The 23,991-nt window shown below is 38.8% G+C and overlaps 1 protein-coding gene across 1 annotated transcript in view; it reads right to left on the bottom strand.

Moving 5' to 3' along the window:
- Positions 1-23,991, bottom strand: part of Dnah3 (dynein axonemal heavy chain 3) — a 177,684-nt gene that overhangs the window by 107,333 nt on the left and 46,360 nt on the right. Inside the window, exons 18-24 of the mRNA XM_063227087.1 lie at positions 16,611-16,764; positions 15,717-15,861; positions 12,275-12,486; positions 9,509-9,600; positions 4,072-4,186; positions 1,483-1,599; positions 528-707 (exon numbers count right to left, since the gene is read on the bottom strand). Coding sequence (XP_063083157.1) covers positions 528-707; positions 1,483-1,599; positions 4,072-4,186; positions 9,509-9,600; positions 12,275-12,486; positions 15,717-15,861; positions 16,611-16,764 — 1,015 coding nt within the window. The remainder of the gene's footprint in view (positions 1-527; positions 708-1,482; positions 1,600-4,071; positions 4,187-9,508; positions 9,601-12,274; positions 12,487-15,716; positions 15,862-16,610; positions 16,765-23,991) is intronic.

Consider the following 23,991-nt stretch of genomic DNA (forward strand, 5'->3'; position numbering starts at 1 on the left):
TTTGACACTGTCACATACAAATGCTATTTCTATATCTGTGATATCTCTTATTCATCTTGGCTTATGTTCTCATAAGACAGCAAACCCATGAAGGCAGAAATATTTTTATCAGCTGCAAGTATTCTCCGACTCCCGGAATAATGCCTGAGTTATTATAGGTATCATAAACATCTGTTAAATAACTGAGTAACAATGTGAACAATTATTTACATTCTAACAGAATTCTCAAGCTATAAAAATTTTATTGCATTATCCTATAACAAATAAAATTTTCCATCTCATCAGAAAGGATAGCTAAATAATGCAAACTACTAATAGTTACCTCTAGGGAGGAGAGATTTTCAAAATGTTCTGCTTTCTATATTATATATTTTCATGTTTGAATTATAATAAGTTAGAAAGATATCAAATTTGAAAATATCCAATTTACTTAATAGTTCCAAGAGATGTGTCCACCATGCACAATGAAGAACTTCTGGGCAGGATTCTGCACTCCTGCTGGTGAGATGTGCTGGGGGAAAACTTACCACTTGGGTCATGAGTGATTTCCAGTAACTGTCAACAATGCCAAATTTCTTGCCCTCTTCTGGCATCTGGGCTATGATGTCCTCTGAGCTGAAGATAGGTTCCAGGTACAGCCAAGTGGCTTGGCACTTCAACCAGGCATCCAAATTTTCCTGCACACGAACGAGCTTTTCTTCCCATTTCTGTGAATTAGCATTTTATATCTGAGTCATTAAGCTGCTCCCCTGAACCACAGACCCAGTGATTGAACAAATGGATGGATTAAGTTATTTATTCATTCATTCACTTATTTAATAAATACTTATTGACTGTCTTGTACGCACTGGTCGCTGTTCCAGGCACTGTCAATACAGTCGTGAATTCAATAAGCAAGAGTTTTTGCCCAGTGGAGTTCACATTGTGACAAGATAGAAATAGTAAGAGTAGTTATAATACTTACTCCATGATAAGTGAAGATGTAAGTAGTTTATGAACATGAAACAAATTTAATTCAGAAGTCTTATAAGGTACATGTTATTTATAAATCTCAGTTTGTTGAAAACTAAGACATAATAGTTCAAGTAACTTGCCTGGAGTCACATAACTAACTATAAAGGTTAGAACCAGAATTTGAACGCAGGCAGCCTGATGTAAAGTCTGTACCCTCGATCTCTGTTACTTCTACAGACAATGAGCAAAAAAAGGATAAAACTCTATCTTTAAGTAGTTCCTGTTTTGTATTATCATAGGTCTGTAAAGTACTTTCCAAATATATTTTTATTTGATATATTCAAATCTTATCCTTAGGCAGACCATATACTTACTTGGATCACTTTTATGTTTGTCTTATGGTCTTTTTTTTTTCCATTCAGGAGCTGGTAAGCTTCTCTGTTAACCTAACTTGAAAATCTACCCCCTCTTCTGAGAAACCCACAAGTAACGGTGTAACACATAACATGCAATCCCATTTCCTCTTACCCTGCATTCTGTCTCTATTGGCTTGATGAATGGGGAGCCACACATGGTCTGAGTCTTTACCACATGATCATCGAGTAACAGTTGAATGTCATCAACTGCACATAGGATGTTTGTATCCTGCAAATAAAGAACCCTACTCCATCAATATCGTGAGTCACCACACACACACACACACACACACACACACACACACACTCACACACATACACACACAGTACACACATTTTTCTGAAAGCCTTATAGTTTAGAACTCTACCCCAGTGAGAGGCATCTACACCTGCAGAGATGAGACTTCTATTTTCTTCCTTGAAAATGTTTATAAAGACACTACTTGGTCACCAACTTCACAGAAATGAAATATAGTATAATCCCAGTCATGCAACTAGTCTATTTATGGGAGAGGAGATCTGTCCCCTTCCCTATGTTCCTGCTTCTAATCTGACTGGTCTAGGACTAAACCAGTCTAGGACTGCAGCCAACTCCTGCCAATTATTGTGGTTACTTAAACATAAAATACAAGTATTTTAAAATTTCTATTTCTACATATTATTTTTAAAAATCAGAGCCGGGGATTTAGCTCAGTGGCATAATCGTCTGTCTGGCAAGTGCGAGGTTGAGTTCGATCCCTGGTACCAGAAAAAAAGGAAAAAAATCAAACTGATGGGACAAATACTTATAAGTTGTTTAGATCTAATTATTTCATAATCAACACTTTACCCAGTTGTTTTGTTTTGTTATTTTGCTTCAGCATACAGGTGTCATGATAAAAACAGACACAAAAGTCATCCTAACAAAGATCATTTTGGAACTTCTATCATATATATTTGATGAGTCATATTTTAGAAATATGTATAGCTACTGTGCCTTCTAGGTAATCTCTTGAGGTGGCATTTATCTTCTTGAGCCACTGTGACAAACAAGCTGATGAAAGTCTTTTCCCTAGGGCAAGTCTGGTCTTTCTTGCTCTGTTTTCATTTCTTTCAAACCTACATCTGTGTGGCTACACTAGGCCTAGGATATATACTCTCATCTATCTTTTACCAGCAACTCTGCACTGGGAGATATGTGTCCAGCTGTTATTAGACTAGTATCTTCATTCCTATTTTGCTGTTGATCCTTGTCTGTAGCTACTTCAGTTGAAAACTCTGAAGATGGGCCAACAATAATGGAGTTACTCTCAGAGTTAGCTAAACTGCTTAATTCAGCCCAACAGCCTCTATAACAGTATCTAATCCAATCAAATCATATAAACCAGGCTTCCAAAGACGCATGTGGCCTGGCTTTGCTGGTAGAAACTGGGTAATGATCCCATATCTCCTCTATTCCATTGATTCATCTGTGTATTTTTTTTCAGTACTGAGGATCAAATCCAGGAGCACTGTGCCACTGAGCTATATATCCCCAGTCCTTTTTAGTTTTTATTATGAGATAAGTTCTCACTAAGTTTCCCAGGGGCCTTAAACTTGTGATCCCTCTGGCCCCTTAAATATATGGAATTATAGACATGCACTACCACTTTGGGCTCATACATAGTTCTTTTTTTTTTTTTTTAGTGTATGTTTGCAGTATATAATGAATACATTCTTCGTGAGGAGTTGGTGCCGGTAAATATAATGTCTTAGCAATGTTCTTATTCAAGAGTGAAATCAAAGATTACAAATGCTGAAACAAAAAAGGGAAAGAAGTCATAGAAGGATAACATGTAGTCCAGGAGAGAAGGAAGGTATAGCAATTTTTAGTATTTTGGTTCTTAAACCACAATGAACATTAAAAACCAGAAGGCCTTAAAATAGAGATGCCTGGGCACTGTGATTGTGGAGGAGCAGGAAGAACCAATGGGGTTTTAAAAAGCATCCCACATAGTTCTATGAACAGCTAGCACTGGCGGGCTGCTCTAAGAGCCAGTGCTGTATAGGACATGAGTATCAATCAGCCCAGTGCCTCTGTCATTTACAGAGCAGTGACCCCCATGCTACCCCATGCTCCATCCTAAAAACAAGCCAGAACCCAGAGATAGCCAAGCAAACGCCGGAGTTTACACACCTGCATATGCACTGTACAAACTCATATGTTATCCGCAGGTGCTAGTGCACAGAAGTCTGCACCCCTGCTATTCAAACTTGGTCCCTGTCTCTGGGACTGATAGAACTACAGAATTATAGGCCCCTCCCCAGACCTAACAAGTCAGAACCTATTTAGTGATCTCATGATGAGTCTTGAACATACGAATGTTTAAGAAGCTCTTGACGTTTTCCACTCCACCTCTGCTTTTAAGGACCCTAGGGGAGCATGAGAAAGGTAAAAGAGCCTGTGCTTCCCTGGGAGATGCTCATTCAGGAGGCTTGCTCAGTTCCTTTACACTGAGGAAGCTCTTGCTGTGAATCAAAGAGCCTTTTGGATTCAAAATGTGTCTTTCCTGTGGTATCCAGGAGAAGTTTGGCTGGTCGGAGGGCGGTAGATGGGAGGGACCATTCCACAGTAAGGGGTCGTTTTCCCCCGAGTTCTGCTGCAGCCTAAATGTATCACCTCCACAGTCTACTACAGAATAATGAGGCAATTTTAACACACTTGTACTTGGATGAGACTCACAGTGTCCCTGTATTTCACGAAGTTGAATGTCATGTTGAACCAATCTAACTTCATTTTCTCCAAATTTTTCTCCAGGGAATATTCCTTACTCGCGGCAGCACCAATGGGCTCCAGTCTGCAGAGAGAACACGGCAACATCAACATTGACAGGAGGAGGCTGAGAAACTCAGGCAAGGTGGAATTTTAGTTCAGTCTTCAGGGAACTTCAAAAAGATTTTAATTTTACCAAAATGTTTAAGATTGGCCAACTACTTCAAATGTGTGACAGAGTTTCTGACTCTCAAAACTGTTGACTTTGGGGGCAGAATTATGAGTTCAGTAGTACTTTTCTCAAATTTCCATGTCAAAGTCTTATTCCACAATATCTCAGAACGTGAATGTATTTGAAGAAAGAGTCTTTGAAGTAACTAACTTAAAATGAGGTCATGGGAATATCCTTAATCCAGTATGACGGTATCTACAAGTGATGGAAAGAGGTCTCAGAAGCTATCAGCCCTACTGACAACTTGGCCTTGGATTTTACATTTCTAATTATGATAAAGTTTCTATTGCTTAAATTTCTATCGTTAAGCTGTGATACTTTATGATTGCAGCCCTAAAAAAGTAGCATAACCAATTCTGACACTCAAAAAATGAAATCTTAAAGTACAATGTTTTGACAGGCTCAGAATATTAAATTAAAAGAGCATGGATGGTTTCAGAAGTAGCCTCAGAAACAAAGTCTCTCTGTTCTTATGTCCTCCTGTCACCCACTCTTCTTCCCCCATAGAGAGTCACTGAAGCCAGAATTCCTCTTCCTCAACATTGATTATAGAAACTAGAACCTCTTTCTGCCAGAGTCAGTCATAAAATGTAGAAACATTACTCTAAAGTTGTGCTGTATTTCTATGTAGGTAATATATGCAAATTCTGTGATCTGACTTGTCTGAGAGTGGGTCCTAAGAGCCTCATCACAGAGGTGTTCCACCCCATACCCTGGAGAAAGAAAAGAATAACACACAGAGAGGCCAAGAAGAATCTAACTTCTTCCCTCCCCTCCCCTCCCCTCCCCTCTCCTCCCCTCCCCTCTCCTCCCCTCCCCTCTCCTCCCCTCCCCTCTCCTCCCCTCCCTTCCCTTCCCTTCCCTTGATGATTCTTTGTCATGGAAGACTTTCTTAAGCATTGCAAGATGTTTAGCATTATCCATAGTCTTTTTGCACTAGATGCTAGTAGTAGACAACCTAACTCATTCCAATTCATTGCCAATTGTGACAATCAAAAATGGTTCTGGATGTTGTCAAATATATCTTGTGAGTGGAAAACTGTCCCTGTTGAGAAACACTATTTTAAGGTCACTAAAAAAAGATTTCTTTTATCTATCTTTTAAAAATCTTTGCCCATATTTATATTTCTTGTTGGAAGGAACAACAGAACTGTTCACAAGTGGCCAATCAAAACATGCTGATTAAATAGAGCTGAGAACTTTCACCTGGCCTCAGGAAGAAGGGATAGACAAGGTATATATAATTCTAAACAATAACTGATCAAAATTTCAGAAGCATGGTTACCATCCTCATGCAGCCTTTGGGAGAAGACCAAAATGAATGTGAATACAAGCACTAATTAACAAAAATAGATGCTAACTTAGAGAATTATGAGATGAGGGGCTATGAGGCCTTAGCCTTCATGCTTACTGGATGTGTGGCCAAGGCTAAGATCCTGATAGGTCTCATGCAGCCCTAATCAGCCTATATCATAGAGTTGCTGGTGTAATTAACAAGACAAAATGCTTGCAATGTGGCTTATGAACCACCCAAAGCATGACTTAAAATGCAAAAGATTGCAGAGACGCCAGTTTAATCAATGTGGAAATCCATGAAGTGTTATCAAGAGCTACCTCACCCAAATATGCTAGAGAAGCTCATTAGCTAGGAGTTGTGATAAAGTTGCATTAATTAAGATGTGAGTGGGATACAGGGAAAATTACAACTAATTAATAGGTAGTGGCTGAATACCTAGACATGAAATCAGCTCAGGTTACATGCTCTCTATAGTCTGAAAGTTCTTGTCCTCCATGACTCACTGAGTAGAACCATCTATAGTCCCTGTTCCACAGAAACGAAAATGGAAGGAAAGAAAGGGGAAAACAGATTCCTTTCTTCTTGTTTCCACTTGGAGAAGTGGGTCCTAAAACTAGATGTAGCCAAAATCAGAAAACCACATTCTTGGAAGGAGAAATATATATTGGAATGGAATTGGAGGGGTTTCATTAATATATTGGAACCTAATATCCAATGGGATAGTCTTAACACCCTAATACCATAATACTCAATGGTAATAGTCTTAGGAGGTGAGACCTTTGGAAAGTGATTAAATCATGAGGGCTACACCCTCATGAATAGAATTAGTATCCTTACTAGAGAAGCTCCAAGGAGCTCTCTTGTCTGTTCCATCATGTAAGGACGTAGTAAGAAAGGACAACTGGATCAGGAAGAGACCCAACAAGAAGACAAACCACGCCTTCCCATGAGCCAGGTGGTATGCAGGCTGGGAAACCAGAAGAGCACTCCCACCAATGTAAGCAACTGGCTGATTCAGAGGACCCAGGGTGAGATGATAGCAACTGAGGTGAAAGGAATAGATTGATGCTTGTGTTGTTTGAGTGACTTTGCAGGCCAGGGGCTGGTTGCTGGGTATCTGTTTGGAGGATGATAGTGTGCACTGTGGCAGCTGTGGGGGATTTCCTTCTGTCTTGTTTTTGAAATCCAATGCTTTGTTCCATTTTACTGTTTTGTTTTATTCTTTTTTCTTTTTTTTTTTTTTTGTCTTTTTCCTTTTTATCGGTACCAGGGATCGAACTTACGACTGCCTGCTTACAAGGCAGGCGCTTATGCCGCTGAGCTAAATCCCCAGCCCCTTTGTTTTATTCTTGTACCTGGTAACCTGAGCAACTATTTTGAAGACAAAAATATGTAGTATAAAAATCATTAAGTTCCTATCATCTTGTTTTGAAAACCTATATAGCTATTGTTGGGGATTTTTGTTGTTCTTGTTTTGTTTCTGTTGTTATTTTTTAGGTTTGTTTGCTTGCTTCTTGATTTTTCTTTTTTCTCTTAAAGTAAAATTTAAAAAAGAAGCCAGCTATATACTCTCACCAGACACAGAATCTGTCAGTGCTTTGATCTTTAACGGTGAGCAATAGTTTCCTACTGTTTATAAATTCACCCATCTAAGGTACTTTGTTATAGCAACAGGAACCCCCAAAGACAATGCTTTATCTCATAACTCTCACATTAATTCTAGTAACCCAGCGACTATTGTTCTTCCTGTTTTTCAGACATGGAAACCAAGACACACAAAGGTTAACAATGTAGCCATTGCATCAGCATTTCCAGGTTTGCAGTACTTGGACACACCTGCATGGAGAGAGTAGCTGTATATTTATTTGTGAAGCTTCTGTTTCCTTAGACAAATGTACTTCTGAGAGAGTAAAGAGGAGTGGTTAAGGGTCTAGAGTCTGCTTGCCTGTGTTAAATTTTTGTTTCTTTCAGTTGTAGTTATGACCGTTGGCTAATTACTCAACCTGTCTTACTTCTGTTTATTTCTTGATCTCTAAAATGAGAAGAAAATTGGCTAGAACACTAGGTTGTTATGATGGATGAATCCATTAATACATATTAAATCCCTGATGCAAAATAAGTGTAAAATAGTTGGCGTCTCTTCGGCACATCTTATTTGAGGGGGGACAATGAGACTTTTTAACAAAACACTGTTATTTCTTGGGAAGCAGTGGAGAATTGGTTCCAGGACCCTGTGTGGATTCTTGAGGATTTTCAAGTCTCTTCTATGCTTTGTGAATTCCCAAATCAATTAATCCTACTCCTGTGCAAACATTTGCATTTTAACTCATACCTGATGGTCATAAGGCATGTTGCGTTTTTCTTATTTAATTATGTTAACAACTGATAAGCATATAATCTATAAATCATTTGTATACTTAAATCATCTCTAGATTACCTATACTATCTAATACAACACAAATGCTATGTAAAGTATTTTGTTGCTTAGGGAACAGTGACAAGAAAAGTCTATTTACATGTTCAATACAGATGCACTGTGTTTTTCTTAGGTATTTTCAACTCCTTGTTGGTTAAATCCACAATTACAGAGGACAGACTGTCATCTACACTTGTAAAAATGTGCATGTGTCTAGGTCTGTTCCTTAATGAAGAACAGTGGTATTGGGGACACTGGGATGGACATCATTGGACTCAAGTGGCAGAGATTTGTTGGGGAAGCACCTTAGATTAGACCTCGCCTGCCCCACGTGTAGAGGAAGAGTTCTCAGACTGCACGGGACACCACTATTGCTGGCAGCGGCTCTGTCCACCGGAAATGTAACATGAGCCATGCTCCTAATTTTAGTCTCTCACAGTCACATTTCTTTAAGAAAGTAAATAGAGGCAGATAAAAATTACTTTCAGTAATGTATGTTACTACTATATCTAAAATATTATCATTTCAGCATGAAAAATTACAATCTATTTTCCTTTTTTCAAAAAATAAGTCTGTTGAAATCCAACCTATCTTCTCAACTTTTAGCACATTAAATTCAGACAGGCTATAGTGACACATGGCCCGTGGCCCTTGCCTTGGATTGAGCTGACTAGATGACCTGTTGAAACCCTGTAGGGTGGGGTAGGGTTATGAATGTTCCTTACTAGTTAGCACCCAACTGCTAGCAGCTAAAGTCCCTTACTCTAGGAATCACAGACGTCCTGCTAGACCCAAGCCAGCTGTTTAACAGGGTCTCCAGCCTGGCAATAGAGCACCTCTCTGGTTCATTGTCCTGGAGGAAGTATCGAACAGCAAACAGGATTCTAAGGCTCCTTGGTTCTAAAAATAGCAATTGAAAAAGTACAAATTCTCATACATGAATTCTAAGGGCATTTGGAGACAGGGAGAAAATAAATGAAAATAACTTTTATTGGATCATATTTCATGGAATTTTAGACCTCAAGGGGCTACTTTTAGTTTGTTGTTTGCTTGTTTGCTTGCTTGTGTAAAGACAAGAAAACTGGGAGTCAGAAAGGCTGAGTGATTTTACCCTGAGTCACTGACAGCTGGATTTGAGATTCAGGTTCAAAGAACTTTTTATATTTCCCTTTGCAATAAAAGTCTGTGACTCAGTTACTAATCCTAACCCATCACGAACTCTGTAGCTGGAGGTGAAAACATCCCCAATAATAAGTCAGCTAAAGAGGGGCAATAGGGAGAAAAAAAAGAGGGGCAGGGAGAAGGTGGGCAATTAAATAATCTTAAATCACCCTAAAGCAGAAGAAGAAAACAGAGTTCTAAGACTCTTTGGTTCTAACGTCCAAAGAGTAAGGGGTCAATCATGTCACAAACTAACACACACTTGGAACAAAAACCTTCCAAAGGAAAAGATGAACCTTACTTTTCAATGTATTTGCCGAATCCAAAATCTAGCATATTTGAGAGGCAAGTTGTTTCATTGGGACTTATTTCTTGGCCAACAATCTCACTGATCTGCAAAGAAAAAAAGAAAAAATATTTACTGTCTGAGACAGAGCTGTCCAATAGACATCCCTGTAATGATGGAATATTCGTCATCTGTGCTGTCCAGTATTGTAGCCACTAGCGTTGGGAGGCTGTTGAACACTGCAATAGTGGCCTATCATTTTTATTGAATTTTAATTAATTCAAATTTGGTTAAATAATCACAGGTAGCTAGTGACAACTGAATTGGGCAGGTCAGGGCTAAGTATTTGGCAGGCAGCCTAGAGCCAGACCACCTTGTCTGGTTTTCTGAGGGCAAGTGCCCCTACTAATGCACGAACGCCTGAAGAGTTGGGGTGGGGTCTGGTTTGTCACCGTGCTGCAAGGACCTAGCATGTGATTGAAGCTGCAGTAAGGGAGGCGGTCAGGAGTCCACAAGACAGGCAAATTCTGTGACACAGGAACCTGAGGAGAAAGGACTCCCCCTTTGAAATAGCTCCCCTTGGATATGATTAAAGCACATTACAAACACGTATGATGATGTCATAACAAAACTCATGTTTTTTTACTATGAATGCATACTAATAATTATAACTTTAAAAATCAAACAAAAAATACCCCTCTTTCCCCCCTAGAGAGTCAACTTGTTGGAAGTTTTCATTCCTCTGATGTAAATATTTTCCCAGGCTTATCTCCTAAGTGCAAACATCTCTGAGCAACGTCTTAAATGAAGAATCTCATGGTGTCTGATACTTCTCAGAGAGTGAAAGATCTGTCCTGAGTGCTAGAGAGGAGCTGGAACCTGAGGGGAAATGAGGCTCTATGAAAAACCTTGCCTGCTACTCAATTTTGTTCCTGTCCAGGCCTGTAGGATTAAAGAATGCAAGAGTGAGATGCATGGGAGCCTCGTCATGTCTGTCTTAGGCCTGTGTCTTGGGTGCCTAGCATTGGGTAGGCACCAACAAACACAAAAGAACCAGCTAACCCAAGTGGCTTCCTGAACTAGGTTCTGAGGACATCTGGAGGACCACAAAGGTAATGAGAGTAATATAAGTAATTAACATTTCATTGAGAGCTTACTATATATTGGACACTATTTCAGAACTCCATATTTTATCTCATTCTCACAACAGAAAAGGATGATATTAATGTAGTATTAATTTCATTTTACATATATGGAAATTGAGGTAAATTATCTTGTCCAAGACCACCCTGCTAATAAATGGCAGAATAGGTACTTGCATCCTATTCCAATTCTGAACCAAAGCCCTAATTTAGTGTCTCTCACAGGTCTTCTATGTACAATTAATCCCTTCATAACTCTAGAAAGTATGATTCACACTCTAGTACACACACAAAAAAGCACTTCCTAGAGTTGTGCAGTACCCAGCCTTACACCTGACAGTACAGCTCAGAACAATACAATGATTATCTCAGGGACTAAAGGGATGCAGCTATGGAAAACAGCTAGAGTAGTATCATGTGTTCCATCTTGCACTGGTTCTGAGGGAATTTTAGGCCAGGTATTATGGTTCCCCAAAAGCTCGTGTGTTGAAGGCTTGGTCTCCAGTGCAGGGATGTTCAGAGGGCTTTTGAAAGGTCATAAGGATTGATCTGATAACTTCGTAATCTGAAGGGGTGCTGGGAAGTGATGGAAATTTAGAAGGTGGACCTAGTTAAAGTTGTGTCCTTTGGGCATCCTTTGGGGCTAGCTTCTACCTGTAGCACCTCTCTTTTTCTCTCCTCTCCTTTTTCTCCACCTCCTGACTGACATGAGGTGAGCAGATTTGTTCCACCATATCCTTCTTCCATAATTTTTCTGCCTCTCCATGAGCTTAAAATCATAGACTGAAGTCTCTGACATGGTGAGCCAAAGTAAACCTTTCATCCTTTAAGCTGATTTTCACAGGTATTTCATCACATCAGTGGAAAGTGGACACACCAAGTCAAAGAAGAATCTTTTGTGTCATCTCCACCCCCACAGAGAGCATCTCTCTGGTAGAGGGTGTTTCAAGGCCACTGTTAGCCTTTGAATGTGGTGATTATTTTAGAAACACAGTGAATTTTCTGTTTTTCTGCTTCGTGTTCACACCACATTTATCACCCTCACACTTGGTTGCTTATAAAAATCCCAGCTATTTTTAGGAAGATATTTATTATTCTCATTTACAGGCTTAAAGGGCTGAAATAAGAGTGCAAAATTATTTCTGAACATAGTCTGTTTGACCACTCCATACTAAAGTCAGCCTGAGCAGGACTCATCTGGCAATATTAGCAATCCTTCAGGGAAAGATGTGATATTCTTTTTGTGTGTGTATGCTAGGTCAAGGAACAAATCAAGACTTTTCTGCTAGAATTTAACACTTTTGTCACATTCTGTGACTTCCAGTAGCCTTTTTCTTAGGAAAACAGAAAAAAGAAACCCTTTGTAGCCAGCAGATGGGAGAATATTCAAGCACCAGCAACAGGGTCCTGACAAAAGAGGTCATCGACCTGTTTATGAGGCAGGAAGTTCCTTCCATAACGCCCCTACTCCCTTTCTTCAGAGGGTTATTAGGCCCATTACTGCCCCTCTGGCCCTGAGGAGATTCTTCTTTCACAGGGGATGGCTGGACTCAGTAATGTTTCCTGTCTTCCTGAGGGCACCAGGACGGGCACCAAGACCAAGCATGGCCAGGGCCTCCTAAGCAGGCAGGGACAGAACCTGTTGCCAGTGTCGGTCCTTCATTCCTGGGTTGCAGGAAATGCTGAGGATGGGAAGGTGCTGCTTGAACTTCTCAATCTTCAATTTGACATTCTCTGCCAAGCGTCTGGGTGCCGGCACATCAACGAAGGTCTTGGTCAGCTTATATATCATTCTCCACATATTTCCTGTCTCCTCCGTGATTTCCTCAGCATTCAGTAAAAAGAGGGGACCTGAGGGAGAAAATACGGGAAGAGGAAAGAAAGTCAGACAACTAAACACATGTCTGTCATGTGTACCTGTAATTCACTGAACTGAGAACAATGCCAGTTGTACAGGACCGGAAAAGCTCAGGCTAGTTGTGCATGGTGGTAATCCTAGCATTCCTTGAGGCTGAGGCAGGGCAAAACGTTTGAGTCCAGCGTGGCAACTTAGCAACCTAGTGAGAGCTGGTCTCAAAAATAAAAAGGGCTGGGGAGGAGCTTAGTGTGAGAAGGCCCAGGGGTTGCATCTGGATTTGCAACCTCCACAGTGCTAAAATAAAGCAGTGGGCATGTTACTGAACTTGGCTAAGCCTCAATAGTTTCATCTGTGACAAAGGAGTGATCATAGACACACCTCAAAGGATGCTGGTGACAACAGAACAAAACAAAATAAGTGGCTAACATGTGCCTCATGTACAGTGGAGGTACAGTTAGGGTGCTGATCATCATGATTAGTTTGGTTTTCTTCTTCTTTTTTTTTTTTTTTTTTTTGGAGGCAGGGTCTCACTAGGTAGTGAAGGCTGGCCTTGTACTCACTTATGTAGCCCAGGCTGGCCTCAGACTCACAGTGATCCTCCTGCCTCAGCCTCTCAAGTGCTGAGATTACAGGCATGCGCCACCATACTTGGCTTATCATGATCACTTTTAAATGTTGTCTTAACATTAGAATGAGCTCCACAGATGCAGTAAAATAATAACTGGAGAATTTGGGTAAGTAGAGATGTGAGAGCCCTGCATACAGTTTTGGCAGCTTTTCTGCAAGGAATTAAAAAACGAAGAATGATAACTCCCTTAAAAGAAAAGTATTCCAAAACAAAAATTTCCTTCTCTTTTCCCTATGCTTTCCCTTGCAGGGTTAGTATTTGGGTTTTATACTTGGCCAAAATCTGTCTACATCACTGCTTCCCCTGGGATATTTCAAATTAGCACCAACTCTTGCATCTCTGTGTTGTTAATTTACTCAAAGACACATTCCTCATTCATTTAGCACACTACATCAACTCTCTCTCCCTCTTCGCTTCCTTCTCCCTTCTGCTCTCCCTTCTTCCTTTCATCTTTTCCCTCTTCCTCTTTCTTTCTTTTGAGGCAGGATCTTGCTGTGCTTCCTAGGCTGGTCTTCAACTCTTGGGTTCCAGTGACCTTCCTGCCTCAGCCTTCTCAGTGTCTGGGACTAAAATATGTGCCGCTACACCCAATTTAACTTTTTGTTGTTGTTGTTGAGTAATTAAAAACTTAAGGAAAGGAAAAGAAATGTGTGTACTGTCTATGCACCAAAAATACTGTAGTTGCTGAGTGAGAACAGAAAAGTGCCCACATGACAGTAGTAGTCCTTGCATGGGAGGATTTGGCTGAGTCACCAGGAACTTTCCCCATGGGATGAATAAATGCGGTAGGACTGCCACTGCATTGTTCCCACACAACAGTGAGGCCCTGAGGAGAAAGTGACTTGCTTAGTTCTATGCAATTAATCAGGCTAGGAGGAGACCTTAGCATTTCTGCCTGAAACACTGATCCCAGGAACTTAGGGAACAGGAATTGGACTGCTCAATAAACATTCAGCTTCAATGGTAATTCAGGGAAAGAACAAAAACAAACATAGCATTTTAAACATCAAATCAAGAAAAAAAAAGCTGAATTGACCCAGAATTCCAATAGCTTTTCAAAGCTGTTAGGTTATAGTTTAATTAAGGATGTGACAAATGAGTACTCCTAAAAACTTCTGGAAAATTAGATTAAAACATATAGCTTTCTGGAAGATGATAAAAATATTTTTAAAATCCTAATAATTTTTGCAACATATTCTTTGATCTGGCCATTTCACTTTTAGGAATTTTTTTGTTTCTCTTTCAGTACTGGGGATTGAGCCCAAGCAAGTACTCTACCACGGAGCTACATCCCCAGCCCCTTATCCCAGCCCCGACTTTTAAAATTTTATTTTAAGACAGGATGTCATTAAGTTACCCCAGTTGGCCTTGAACTTGCCATCCTCCTACCTCAGCCTCTTGAGTGACTCCAATTATAGGTGTGTACCACCACACCTAGCAAGTTTTAGGAATTCATTTTAAGGAAATATCAGCAGTTAAGCTTTCATAGCAGGTATATTTATAATGTTGAAGCACTAAAAATAAATTTAGGGGTCTCAGATTTTATTCTCTGTTCTTAAACATTGTCCACAGCTGACATCATCCTCAACTTTAATCATAATCTACACATCAATTATTCTCCATCATATATGAGGCACATCCCCCAAACCCATGTCTTAAACCCCATACTTACACCCTTAACTACTAAGTAACAGTCCTGTTGGGATGTTTGCAGATGCCTCAAATTCAACGCATTCAACTTGATGGATTTTTTTCCCCTTCTAGTAAGAGAGAGTTTGCAGGTGTCTGGGGCACGCTGGTGCTTCTTAAAGCAGTACCCTCAAGGAACATTCATCTTATTTGCTCATTGTCTGCTGCTGCTGGGTTACTACCAGTCCATGATTTTAGGTATGGCTGATTCTATTTTATCCTGGAGATAATCTTCCTCTCCCCTCCCTCTCCTCCCCTCTCCCATCCCCTCCCCTCCCTTCCCCTCCTCTCCTCTCCTCTCCTCTCCTCTCTCCTCCTCTCCTCTCTTCTCTCCTCCTCTCCTCTCTTCTCTCCACCTCTCCTCTCTTCTCTCCTCTCTTCTCCTCTCCTCTCCTCTCCTCTCCTCCCCTCTCTTCTCCTCTCCTCTTCTCTCTCCTCCTCTCCTCTCCTCCCTTCCTCTCCTCTCCTCTCCTCTCCTCTCCTCTTCTGTTTTCTTCCAGTCAAAAGATCCCTGCTGCTCCCTTTCCTTCCCCTCCTCAGTATTGGGGACTGAAGGCAGACAGCACTCAGCTACCTCCCCAGTCCTTTTTAAATTTTTTTTCTTTGTGAGACAGTTTTCACTAAGTTGCACAGGCTGGTCTCAAACTCACAACCCTCCTGCCTCAGCCTCCCAAGTAGCTGGAGCCAGAGGCATGAGCCTCACACCTAGCAAGGTCTAGGTCTTTGCTCTCTAGATTCCTTTATTATTGCATCAGAAAAACTTTTGCTGCACTGTCTTACTCCAGAGTGCCAGAATCTGAAGAGAAGTTTAGAAAGAATCTAAAGAGCAAACTGTATTTCAGAGCTGGCTGACTGATCCCCCATTGTATTCCCATTCTGTCCCGGGAGAGTGAGACCGCAGCATACCGTTCATCCACTCCTCGGACTTGGTGCTGAACTCATAGGCCGTCACCCACAGCTGCTCATAGGGCACTCTGTTGGTAATCAAGGTTTGCAGAAGAGGGAAGGTGCTCTTCTCCTTTTCCAACAGTTCTTCCTCCTTATTGATTAGCTGCAGGACAAAGGAGGGTGGTGCTGTCTATTGGACAGCTGATTCACAGACCCTAGAAACCTTCATCACTTCACAAATAAGAGGAAGAAAATGCTCATTTATTTGGAGAATACGATACTGAAAAAGGCAAGGACTGCAGCCAGAAGATCCTCCAGCTGCCTCCAAGTACTATGGCAGCTGAGACACAGAAACTGTAAGATACTTTGCTATTTGCCTCACCATTTTTGTTCCCAGTGCACCTATAACCAATGTGCTCTGTCTCCATTTTCATAGCTTCCATAGTCTCGAGTTGTTCCTGTGACTGTTTACAAGCCTTCTTACACAGACTTGCCTCAAAATTAAGAGCTTTCATGCTTAAAAATCTTAGTAGCTGACAGTTGGGGAAAGTTAACATCTATACGCCTTCGATTTCCTACTTTAATAAGAGTAAACAGGGATAACTAATGCTACAGGCATAAAAGAAAATACAGTATTGCACATGAAGTTGTAGGCACATTGCTGAGTACATAATAAATGTCAACACATGTAAGCAAGTATTATAATTTCTTTTTCTGTGTACACAATAACTTACTAAAAAAGTATTGTAATGTAAGAGTGTGATAAAAAGCAGTTAAAAGTATTATACCAGTAAAAGTACTGGAGAATCAATTGATACTATGTACCTGACAGTGTCACTGAAAAATAAAAAGCAAAAATCAGAATCACCAGGCTAATACAGAGTCTTAAGTCCCCATTTCAAGATTCCAAACCTCAAATTCTGTCATTGCCTGAATTAGATTCTTGGAAAGCTCATTCAGCTTTTCAACATTGTGCTTCATTTCTTCTGTGGTCATCACTTCGCGCTTTCTGAAGCCTTCCAATTCCTTGCTATAGCTTTCAAGTCTTGCCTCAAACTCTGAGCATCTAAAAGTAAAGACAGCCTGGTCACATTTGGACTTTCCATTCTGTGCACTATCAAAGTGTCAGCCTTGCTAACTCTGGGGAAAATGTGACCTCCTGGTACCTTCACTGCCCCATCTTCTCTGTCTCTGTCTCTCTACCTTTTGATCTCTGCCTACTTAAAAATCAATAAAGATGAAAAAGTAAGTTAAACTAACTAACATTCCACATACTAGAGACAGGTCAGCTGTGAATTTAACTGGCAATTAAACATTTACAGATGTTTTCCTGTACAGGTAAGTATATATTAAAATGTTTGCACATATAATTTCCTCATTCAGCATTCAATACTTATTACTGAGTACCTAATACATTCTAGAACTGCTCTAAGGTATTACAAGTATAATTGTGAAGTACCTTTATGGAGCCTATATTTTAGCCAGGGTAGGACCAGACAGTAAGAATAAATGAATGGATGGATGAGTGGATGGATGGATGAATGAATAAATTCATAGATAAGATAAAGATAAAATAAGATATTTTTCATAATGATAAATGGTCTAAAGAATACAAAATGGCTAAACAGGGCTAAGGATGCAGCACAGTAGTAGAGCATTTGGCTAGCATGTGTGAGTGAGGAGCTGGGTCCAATCTCCAGTACAGAAAGAAAAAAAGAAGTATAGAGAAAGGAAAAGCAAAAGAGTAGAGAAAAAAATAGAATGATTAGTGGAAAACTATGTGGAGGGATACTTTACGTAGAGTGATCAGGGTCTACCTTTCCAGAGACTTACCTAAATCATCCATATGATCGAGAAAGGAGGTCTCAAATTGACCTCTCCCTTTTATTGTAATCCCAAATACTGTGTACAGTCATCCAAGTATTGTAATCCTTTTTCTAGTTTTCTTCATAATCCAAAAAGTTATATTTGTAATCCCATTGAGACATTATTGGAATCCCAGCAAGTTAATTGCAATCTACCATCTCCAATGCAACCCACGGCGAAAGTGAAGACACCAAGACATATTCCAAGTTAAGGGCAGCCAAAGGGCCCTAAATCCAATCCCCATGAGGATGTGTGGACAAAGGCCCTGATCCTAGGCCTGTCCCAGAATTTATTATCTTGTGAAGAAGAAGGGTGGCTCAGGGATGAGTGACAGTGAGGACGGAAGGGAACTGCGTGAGTAACTTGATCTGCCTGGCCAGGTGTGCAGAAAAACATCTCTGCAAAATGCAAAGATAAAGATATGCAGAAGGATCAATTTGAATAATCCAATTAAAGTAGCTAGTGAATTGTTTTAGGAGGCTGTTGCTTCCATTTCTGATCTGTAAACTCTTGTGCCCTGGGGAGTCATAGCCTCTCTACTTTGAGGCTCATACCCAGTTGACATTCCCAGAGCTGTTGGCTCTAACATCCCGCTGTGCTCACATCTTTTACAGAGAACACTTCGAGGAAACAGGAGACTGTCTGTCTGTTGGCTTTAGAGATTACATACCCGTACCTCCTTAGCCTTATTTGCAATGCTTAGAGCCAATTGAAGAGAGAAGGAAATACCATAGCCAGCTCTCTAAATATCAGTATAAGGAAATAAGCCTCCAAATAAAGTTGCAGCAATTGTTTGGCATTCAAGAAGAGTCCCTGGAGTTGTCTCCCACACCTTTTCCAAATTGGATAGAATAACATAGTGTTCAGTGGGCAATACCTGGAACCACTTGGTTCAAATGCCTACATGTACTGCTGCTTAATAGGTCCATGGCCCTGGGCAAGTCACTTAAACTCTTTATGCTTCAAATGTGTAGAATACAGACAGAAAAAAGCATATACTTAAAAGCAAAGCTATCATTAAAATACCCAGAATTGAGCCTGGTACATCATAATCATTATACAATTCTTTGCTCTTTATTTTATTTACTAGAGTAGTAACCTATAAATACAGTTTTTGCCTCCTTAATTCCTGTTTTTCCTGCACTTACCAGAATAACTGGCACAAACAATCTATGTTCATTGAATGAATTAAAGAATATGCCATTGAGAACCACTTTAATGACATTATATGAACTTGGTAACCATCTTAAAAATATATAATTTTTTTCCAATTTTTTTAATTTAAAAGAAAGAAAGAAAATTAAAGAAAAATCAAAAGAGAAAAAAGAAGGAAAAAGTAGAAAAAACAGAATTCAAAAAAATTTATCATCATAAAATCACTAGTTGATATATTACATATTGTCATCTTAACAATAGTTGTTAAAGTTACAAAATCAAAGCATAAAAGGTGGCTAGACACTCAAATATTGTCAGTGAAAACCCTTCTGTTCAATGGTCTAACAGAAATTTAGTAATATGGTCATCTGTCTTACATACTATATATGCCGTTATATCTTTTAGAGCACTTTCCTTCCCTTTCACTTTTACAATATGTATAATACTTTTTGGATCCCATTTTTCTGTCAGTTCTTCTTATTTTTTATACTAGAGAGACAATGTGATGTTTACTAATGTGAGTCTTGTTTATTTCACTAATGAGGATATTCTCAAGTTGCCTCCATCTACCTATAAAGGCCTCAAAATCATCCTTTTTATAGCTGAATAATATTCCATTGTATTAAAATATCACATTTTTTTCATCCACTCTGCAGTTTATGGGCATTTTAGTTGTTTCTAAGATTTAGCTATCACAGACTGTGCTGCTATGAACATGGGTGCACATATGTCACTGTGACATGACCTTTTCAATTTTTCTGGGAAAATACCCAGGAAGGGAATAGCTGGACTGAATGGAATTTCCAATCCTAGTTTTTTGAGGACTCTCCATACTGATTTCCACAGTGGTTGCACCAGTCTTCACTCCCACCAACAGTGGAGAAATGTTCCTTTTTCCCTACAGCCTCACCAACTTTTATTATCTGTTGTTTTCTTGATGGCAGCTATTCTTTTTGGGGTGACAGGAAATCTCAATGCTATTTTAATATGCATTTCTCAAATGACTAGTGATGGTGAACATTTCTTCATATATTTATTTACCATTTGTATATTTTCATCTGAGAACTGTGTGTTCATCTCTGATGCTCATTTTTGGACAGGGTCTTTGAATTTGGGGGGTTTGATATTTTTCAGCTCTTTGTATGTTTTAAATATAAGCCCTTTGTCCGAGGAATTGCTGGCTAAAATTCTTTCCCATTCTGTGGGTTTTCTTTTCACTTTGTCAGTGATTTCTTTTGAACTTTTTAGTAATATGAGATCCCAGTTGTTGATTCTTTGAAGTATTTCCTGTGCAGTTAGCTTTTTATTCATGAATTCTCTCCCTACCCCTACCTATCCAAGATTTTTACCTACCTTGTCCTCCAGTAGATTTAATGTTTCTGTTTTAATATTTAGATCCTTGATACATTTTGACTTTAGTTTAGTATATGGTGATAGGCATGGGTCTATTTTCAGTCTTCAGTATGTGGAAAGCCAATTTCTCTAACACCATTTATTAAAGAGGCTATCTTTTTCCAGTGAATGTGTTTAGCCCCTTTGTCAAATATAAGGTGGCTGAGTGTCTTTGTAGTAGTGTTTGCATCTTCTAATCTGTTCCATTGATCCTCAGGCCTATTTCTTTGCACATACCATGCTGATTTTATTACTGTGGCTTTGTAATACAGTTTCAAGTCAGGAATTGAGATGCCTCCTGTCTTGCCTTTGTGGTCCAAAATCGCCTTTGCTATTCTAGGTTTCTTCTGTTTCCAAATCAATTTTAAGAATATTTTCTCTAGATCTGTAAAGTATGTTAATGGTACTTTGATTGGGATTGCACTGAATCTGTATAACACTTTGGGGAGTATGTCCATTTTCACAATGTTAGCTTTTCCTAACCTAGGGCAAGGAATATCCTTCCATTTTCTAATATTCTCTTCAATCTCCTTTTTTATAGTAGTATAATTTTCAGCATATAGGTCTTTTACATTCTTGATTAGGTTGATGCCTAAGTATTTCATTTTTTAAAATGCTACTGTGAAAGGTGATATTTCCATAATTTCTCTCTCATGGAGTTTTTGTTTGTGTACAGGAATGCTATTGATTTTTGAGTGTGGACTTTGTATCCAGCTACACTGCTGAATTTGTTTATTAAGTCTAGTAGTCTTTTAATGGAGTTTTTGGGGTCTTCTATGTAGAGTATCATGTCATCTGCAAATAATGATAATTCAACTTCTTTCTTTCCTATCTTTATTCTTTTTGTTTCTCCCTCTTGTCTGATTGCTCTGGCTAATATTTCCAGAACTATATTGAGTAGGATTAGTGATAGTGGACATCCTTGTCTTGTTCCTGATTTTAGAGTGAAGGCTTTCAGTTTTTGTCCATTTAGTATAATGTTAGCTGTTGGGTTTGTTATAGATGGCCTTTATGAGATTGAGGTACATATCTTTTATTCTGAATTTCGGTAAGGTTTTTATCATAAAAAGGTGTTGGACTTTACTGAAAGCTTTTTCTGCATCTACTGAGATGATAATGTGATTTTTATTTTTGGCTCTGTTGATGTGGTGTATTACATTTATTGATTTGTGTATGTTGAGCCATCCCTGCATTCCTGGAATAAATCCCACTTGGTCATGGTGTATAATCTTCTTGATGACTTGCTGCATTCTATTTGCCAATATTTCACTGAGAATCTTTGCATCAATGTTCGCTAGTGAGATTGCTCTATAGTTCTTTTTGGTTGGGTCTTTCTCTGGTTTTGGAATCAGAGTGATACTTGCCTCTAAGAATGAGTTAGGGAGGACTGATTCTCTTTCAATTTCATCAAAGAGTTTAAGGAGTATTGGTGTTAAATCTTCTCTAATTTTTTTTTTTTGTCAGTACCGGGGATCAAATTCATGACCGTGCATTTGCAAAGCAGGTGATTTATACTGCTGAATCCCCGGCCCCTTCTCTAAATTTTTTATAGAATTCAGCTGTGAATCCAACAGGACCTGGGCTTTTCCTTGTTGGTAAGTTTTTAATTACATTTTCAATTTCAGTGGCTGATATTGGGTTATTCAAAATTGCTATATCTTCTGGATTGAGATTTGGTAGTTCATATGTTCCTAGAAATATGTTCATTTCCTCTGTGTTTTCCACTCTATGTGAATAGAGATTTTCAAAGTAGGTGATCTTTTGAATTTCCTTGGGATCTGTAGTAATTTCCTTCTTTTCAATCCTTATTGCATGGATTTGAGTTTTTTCTTTCTTTTCCTTGAGAAGGCTGGCCAGGGGCTTATCAATTTTGTTTATTCTCTCAAAAAACCAGCTATTTGATTCATTAATTCTTTGTATTTTTTTTTAGTTTCAATTGCATTAATTTCTGCTCTAATCTTTACAATTTCCTCTCTTCTGTGAGCTTTGCGTTTGACTTGCTCTTCCTTTTCTAGGAGCTTGAGATGTAGCATTAGGTTATTTATTTGTGTTCATTCTATTTTCTTGATGTGACTATATATTGCTATATATTTCCCTCTTAGGACTGCTTTCATTGCATCCCATAAGTTATGGTATGTTGTATCTGCATTTTCATTGTTTTGTAGGTATTGTTTTATTTCTTCTTTAATTCCATCTGTAACCCAGTGATTATTCAGAAAGTTGTTATTTAATTTCCATGTATTTATGCAGGTTTTGCAGGGGTTTTTTTTGCCATTGATTTCCAATTTTAGTGTGCTATGATTAGATACTATGCATGGGATGATTTTTCTCCCTTTGCATTTAGTTAAGAATGCTTTATGGGTTAACATATGGCCTATTTTGGAGAATGTCCCATGTGTATCTAAGAAAAATGTATATTCTGATGTGGTTGGGTGGAACATTCTGTAAACATCCACTAAGTCCATTTGCTCATGGGTATGATTCAGTTCTGTTATTTCTTTGCTGACTCTTTGTCTAGTTGATCTAGCTCTTTGTGACAGTGGGCTGTTAAGATCTCCTATTACAATTGTGTTTTTATGTTTTTGGCTTTTCATGTCCATTAGTATTTGTCTTATATAGTTGGGTGCTCCTGTATTTGGTGCATATATATTTATAATTGTTAGTTCTTCCTCTTGTAGTTTTCCATCTACAAGTATGTAGTGGACTTCTTTATCCCTTTTAATCCTTTTAGGTTTGATGTTCACTTTGTCTGCAAACAGAATAGCTACCCCTGCTTTTTTCTGAGTTCCTGTTGCATAGAATACTGTTTTCCATCCTTTGACTTTTAATCTATGAATTTTTGAGTCAGACGTTTTTCTTGTATACAGCATATTGTGGGATCCTGTTTCTTGATCCATTCTGTCAACCTGTTTCTTTTGATAGGTGAGTTGAGCCCATTTACATTATTGGATATCACTGATATGTACTGGCTTGACTTTGCTATCTTGTGCTCCTATTGTTGGTTTCCTGATTTTCCCCCTTGTTTAATTTCTTGTCCAGGCTGATGGTTTCTTTCTGTTGTTGTTTTGGAGATTGTGATCATATTTATCTCTATCTAGCATGTCTTTCAGTACTCTTTCTAGGGTTGGTTTGGTGGACATGAATTTCTTCAGTTTTTCTAGTCATGGAAGTATCTTGTTTCTCCATTAAATTTGAAAGAAAGTTTTTCTGGGTACATGAGTCTGGGTTGAAAGTTTTTTTCTTTTAGGGCTTGAAATACTTTACTCCAAGCTCGTCTTAACCTGAAGGTTTGTGCTGAGAAGTCTGCTGTGATTCTAATAGGCTTTCCTTGATAGGTGAGTTGTGTATTTTCTCTAGCAGCTTTTAGTATTCTGTTTTTATGTTGTATGTCTGGGATCTTAATTATTATGTGTCTGGGTGTACATTTATGTTGGTTATGACTATTTGGAATTCTATATGCCTCATTTATTTGTATGTCAGATTTTTTTCCCCATGTTTGGAAAATTTTCTGCTATTGTTTCTGTGGATATTTTAGTTATGTCATTTGCATTGACTTCTGCATCTTCACTGATGTCTATTAGTTTTATATTGTTTCTCTTGGCATCATATTGAAACTACTGGATTGTCATTTCATGCTGCTTTGAAGTTCTACCCTTTCAGGATTGCTATTTGCGATCCTGTCCTCAAAGTCTAAAATTCTATTTTCAGCTTCATTTAAACAGTTTTGCCAGTTTTCAATAAAATTTTTCTTCTTGGGTATCTCTTTGAATTTGTTTCATGGATTCTGCTTGTTTTCTACATTGTTTATTCAAAGTTTCAATCAATTTCCCATGCTCCTGTATTTTTTAATCTATTTCTTCTCTAGCTATGTTGAGCAACT

This window comes from Cavia porcellus, unplaced genomic scaffold (assembly GCF_034190915.1).
Source record: "Cavia porcellus strain 051 isolate PalLab524CR breed Dunkin Hartley unplaced genomic scaffold, mCavPor4.1 scaffold_16, whole genome shotgun sequence".
NCBI lineage: Eukaryota > Metazoa > Chordata > Mammalia > Rodentia > Caviidae > Cavia > Cavia porcellus.